We start from the raw sequence: 6,000 nt of genomic DNA on the forward strand, positions 1-6,000 counted from the left end.
GATCTACAATTTTTATTTCAAACTTTTTTGTAATTTTTTATTATTGACTGAAATAAACGGAAAACATTAAATTTTTTAGTTATAGTTTATCCTCGTCTTCATTGCGGATATAAGAAAGAAATCTCACTTAACAATTCTGTGTTTCCGAACCAGGCGGTAGTCACTCAATGCTTTAGATGTGTCGCAACAAAGTCGACGTTCGAGCCCTCTCGCGTATACTCATATCCCTAAGATAAGATAATAGATGACCGTTCAGATAATCGCGATAATACCCTGATACTTTTCAGATAATAGACCTAATAACTAAATAAATTGCAGAAAATAATATAAAAACAAGTAGAAATACATAAATAATTGTCAGAAGAATTATTTATGCATTTCTAGTTGTTTTTGTACTGTTTTCTATATGAAAATGTCTTTTTATGAAGAAAGAAGATTCTGAAATTATTTGTGCAGTATGTTGCCGGTGAACACAACAACCAGCGCCTGACATAATATTTTTTAACCTAATTTTTCCCGACGTGGTTTCGACGCGAGCCACACAATCTACCCCTATGCTGCCACATGTGGAAAATCCATCCGTGCACAGATCAGAACTTGGGAATAAGTTGGACAATTTCTGCACGGGTACTATTGGCATTACAGGCCTCTTTTTGCGTGGACAGTAGTCTTTAGTCACATTTTGGTTTGTTTAAATTATTCACTTTTTTCAAGTATATTAGTCAGTGACAGCCCTGATTATTTGGAAAAATCAAGGTAGACTTTAAAGCTGAATAGGTTATCCCTTGAACAAAAATGGTAAAAATTCCAGACAATAAAGCACGTGTTGCTATGGGGTCTGGCGTTTTAATTTCCGTGCCCTTAATCCAGTTGGACAATGCCACCTGCTAAAACGCCATATGCCTGGTGTTCCATTATATTATAGTGACTATAGTGACTATAGTGAACGGCTGGGAGGCTAGAATAAGTATTTCGTTTCCGTTCTTGGTGTCCGACCTCAGCCTTTCATATACGTTGCGAAGCCATTTGACCTGGCAGATGATCCCAGGCAGGCGGGAGGACCCTCCTTCTCATATGACGACTCCACCTATATATTTTATTTTTTAAATTTTTTGTTGACTGCCTTCCTCGGATCGAAAAGTTCTCAAAGAACTGATCATGAAATACATGAATCCCAGGTTCTATAAGAGAGAGAAAATGCGCGTCATATGTCGAGTTTTATCACCATTCGGATCTGAAATGTAAAAACTTTTTTGAAATTAAAAGTTTCAGAAAGAAATTATCACAAATTCTTGTTAAAAAAATAAAAAATGCAATACGTCGAGTCTTATTAGCATCCTGAGAGTCCAGTAGGGCTCAAGTACACGCAATATAAAAACAAACAAAATAACAAAACTTGAAGTGATGCAGATACGATTGTTACATCGTTCATGTCTACTGAGCAATCGAATCGACAACCTGGAGCGGAATAATAGCAGATATACTGTAACAATGACATAGATTTTATCGACAGGTGTCACTGACTTTTAAAAATAAGACTGCATTGTCTTTTTATCGTCCTGGATTCTCAGTGAAAAATATTCTATGGAAAGTCTTACAGGCAAAAAATATTTTGTAATAAAGAGACCATTCGCACCTTCCAAATATTATAATTACTACTCAATTCAAGTACCTGTCTGTAGTTTCATAATCTTAAAATCTGAATAATTTAAAAGAAATGTGAGAAAATAATAGAAAAATAATAATTCAGTTTAAAATCCTTTTCGAAATTCTAAACGATACTTTTTCTTAATTGAATACTCTTCATTTTTGCACCTGGCCTTTCTGCTTCACAGCTCCCTGAAACGATAAGTAAATAAAAATAATCCCCAGACCGATAAGGACAATTATGTCTTAATAGGGTTATTTCCAAAGTCAGATATAATTTTTCCAATAAATTGATCTTTTAGTACATAAAATTCTAATTATAAAAACGCCCATAAAATATTTGTTACATATTGTATACTATTTTTAATTTAATTTTGAAATATGAATTTTCTATCACAATGTCGATTGGAGGGCCCCTTTGACGTCAAAGGGGTCGGATTTTCCACCAATCACAGCTCACGTGTCAGTGATTCTCAAATATCTTTTTCTGTGCCGATGTTTTGTTTTGATTATATGTACATCGAAATTAGAAGTTACAAAATATTGTGTAAAAAAAATGTCAAAGGAGGGTTTCGTAAAAAACAATAGAGAAAATGTACCGAAAATAGATATATTTATGGTATGTATAAAGAATTCATTAAAAAAGTACTTAATTGTAGCTAGTTTACTGAACAATTCCTAAATATGTACGATTTTTAAATGTGTTAATAATTGAATTTATTGTTTTCGTTCAACATACTACTGACTCGTAAAAAGTCAAATGTTACAACAGGATAATTTTTTTTGTCACATCAGGAATAAATAAAGTTATCAAATCAAAATAGTCTGAATTGATAGCAGACCATGGCCTAACCGCTTCATCATGAGTTTCGTATCGTTACATTGATAGATAATTATGAGAATCTCTGAGTCACGTGACACCATTTTGAATAAGTGTTTTACCGCCTTTATTTTTTATATTTTTTTTCTCTTAAACTACACAAAAGAACAAGAAAGTATAACGCACCTTCTATTCAGCTAAAAATTATGTATTAAAAAATTATTTTATCTAAAATCGCGAAACAACCCTATTGTTTCCCATTATATTTCATTCTATTGAAATTGAAATTTTAAAGCTTATTGCTTACACTTGGAGCTTTTGATGGTTGTCTTCACCAAAAAAATAGAGTAAGGCTCACAGCGGGGACCCTGCCTTGGAACCTACCGAGCTGGGCAATCGTCTTTTCCTTCACGGCTACCTGCGAAACCTTCCCCTTCCACTGCGCAACGAAACTACCCCTCACTGGACTGGAAGTTGCTTCAGGCCCTCGATGTTATGTCCCCAATAAATATAATTTATTTTTTATTTTATTAAATTATTTTATTTTTTCAAATTGCCCATTAACTCCCCATTTCCACGCCTATACATTGATTAAAAATTCTAATATCCCGACGAAATCCCTGGCATTTTGACGGCATTTTTCGTTAGTAAAGCTGTTGAAAATTGTACTTTTCAAAGATTTATTAAAAATCACTGCCGAGGGCCACGATTGTGGACCGAAACGTATGAAACAACTTAATTGATATCAATTCACCTGCCCCTAAAGCGAACAACGTACATCAACAATTTCTACAAAATAATATCTGCTTGAAACACTTGCGTTTGTTAACTTAAGTTAATTATTATTTCATTACAGTTTAAAAGTGGACCAAAAGTGAAATTTTTTAGAAAAAACTGCAACATACGAGAATTATTAAAAGATAATATTTTTATAAATAATAATAATAATAACTTTTTCAAACACTAACTTTTGTGAACTTGAAACAATATTATTAATCCACCATAACTCAAAAAGTGGAAAATTGTATTTATTGTTTTTATTTATCTATTATTTATAATTGTATTGAATTGTATGTATATAATTGACCAAATGTGGAAAATTGTATCATGTGTCGTTCACAAAATTTTCATACATCATATTTATACTTTATTAGATTGGAATTAATCTAATTTTCTATATTTCAATTATTTTCTTGGACATACTGATATACTTCATATATAAATAGATATAAGTTGGAAGACAAAGGGATTATCTTCACAGGAGACATAGCATCGAGGGCCTGGAGCAACTTCGAATCCAGTGAGGGGTAGTGTCGCTGCACACTCGAAGGGGAAGGGTACGCAGGTAGCCGTGGAGGAAATGACGACTGCCCACCGAGCTACCCGGCCCAGGGTAGCATCCCGCTACCGCCTGGTAGCCATCCTACCCAGGGTAGCAGTTTGGGAATCGCTCCTAAGCACTTGTAGATATTATTTTCTTCGGGCCTGCCACCCTAGCCAGGCCTCACTTATTTATGAGATTTAATATATTTTGGACTTGAATTACGTCTGATTAATATGGATTGTATGATATTGTTTTATCTGTCCAGATATCAAATTTTTATACCGTAAGTATGGTCATTAAAGTTGAAAACTTTATATTTCTGTCAGAGAAACTCCCATTTTTTCGTGGTAAAAACTGTTTTCTGTATAATTTTTCTTTTGCAACGTCAGTTTTCAAGATTTTAGTAAGCAACACTATCTCTCTGATAAAATAGATTTAGTTAATGCAAACTAGAACTAAAATTGTTAAATAATAGCCATGATATAAGGAAAATCACCTTCGCTCCACTGGTTGACGCTGCCCCCCCCCCCCTTACCCTATATGTAACAAAGATATAATCAGCAATGATATTTAACATGATAATTTAATTGTTATTTTTGTCTTACAGGCGTCTCGAGATGAAAGATCAGCCAGTAGTCCCGGATCACAGATCACCACTCCCAGCCCCTCGCCCTCTCCCGTTGGAGATGCTCCACTTGGTCGAGCTCTCATGGAACAGGCTATCCAGCAGTCAAGTTCCGGGTCCCAGAAACCGCCTTTGGTCGTCACACCACCAGGATATTGGGTGGATGGGACAGATCACAGGCACAACTTGGATTCAGCGGGAAGGGCTCTTTTACCAGCTCAACCTGCTTGGCAACCCAGGATAGACCAGGATGACACAGCCAAATGTTACAGGCGATTTTTCGTTGGCAGGGTAAGAAAAGATTTATTTTTGACGTAGAATTACTGACATGACCTCGAAATGAAAAGTGCATTACCCCGCTGCAAGCGCATACGAGTGTATCATACGCATGCTTCTTATCCTTCTTCTCACTTCTCCTTTCTTTTCTCCCTTTCGTAGCGCATAAGAGTCTCTTTCGCACTCTTTTTTGTTTTCGTATGCGACTTCTCCGTCTTCTTTCTTTCGCAAGGAGAGGGTGCGAGAGTGACACAGTCTTATACGACCCCGTATCCACTTATTCGCACTTATGTTTTCCCCACGAAGGAAGTCGTTCGTGGTTTTCCATATGACTAAGTAGTACAATAATCGTTACATTACGCAGGGTTGCTACAGGTCAGGGAATTTCAGAAAGTTACACAGTAATGTAAGATGATGAATTTTAAATGTGGATGAATTTCATTTTTGCGTTAAATTAAGTAAGTGACTTAATTTAAACCAGAAATTGAACTTAAGTGCAGTGTCTCCTATCTGATATACGAGTAATATGATGATTAACTGACAGGTATATTGAGTTTAAGATGATTTTCATTCGCGCGCTCTGAAATTTAATTTGTGCTGACAGAGCGGCGTGCGCGAAATGCGATGCTGCGATGCGCAAACACTTCGACGATTTTAGAAGAGGTGACAAGAGAGCAGCTGATAGTAGCCAATATGGTGTCAATAGCGCTAGCTGGATAGTATCGATCAACACAGAGTTCATGGTATAGTCGTTTGGTCAACGTTTCCTGTTTTGATATATATACTCAGATCTATAACGGATTTTGATTATGAATAGAATAATCCTTCATATCTGATAAAAGAAGATATAAAAAGGATTGAATATTTACATTCTATACCTGGTATATCAACAATCAGCTGACTTAAATATATTTCTACAAGATTTATTTGTAAGAGTTAATACAATCCCCCATTGATTATTAATTTTTTAAACTGAAAATGTTACTATTCCATTTGTATCTTTTTTTTAGTTAAAAATATATTTATTTGGTCAAAAACTCGTCTTTCTTAGGTTGAAAATTGAACTTTATTGGTAGAAAAATCATATTGTATGGTTAAAGACTGAACTGTTTGCAGGGAATTCGTATTTTTGGCTAGAAAGTTCAACATTTTGAATAAAATTTTTTTGCTTTATTGACTGAAAAAATTCTTGGTTGAAAATTTAACTCTTCTTCAAAATTCCTTTTTATGGTTTCAAAATTAGTCTGTTTTGTTTGAAGATTCATATAATTTGTTGGAAATTTAATTAAACTGTTTTGATTGAAGCCT

The 6,000-nt window shown here is 34.7% G+C and overlaps 1 protein-coding gene across 5 annotated transcripts in view; it reads left to right on the top strand.

The window, feature by feature from the left end:
* LOC117179317 (rap1 GTPase-activating protein 1-like) overlaps positions 1-6,000 on the top strand; it is a 367,846-nt gene that overhangs the window by 341,256 nt on the left and 20,590 nt on the right. For all 5 annotated transcript variants that reach the window (XM_033370976.1, XM_033370978.1, XM_033370980.1 and 2 more), the window contains one exon: positions 4,399-4,707. In XM_033370976.1, the coding sequence (XP_033226867.1) occupies positions 4,399-4,707 (309 nt within the window). The remainder of the gene's footprint in view (positions 1-4,398; positions 4,708-6,000) is intronic.

Source organism: Belonocnema kinseyi, chromosome 9, assembly GCF_010883055.1.
Source record: "Belonocnema kinseyi isolate 2016_QV_RU_SX_M_011 chromosome 9, B_treatae_v1, whole genome shotgun sequence".
Lineage (NCBI taxonomy): Eukaryota > Metazoa > Arthropoda > Insecta > Hymenoptera > Cynipidae > Belonocnema > Belonocnema kinseyi.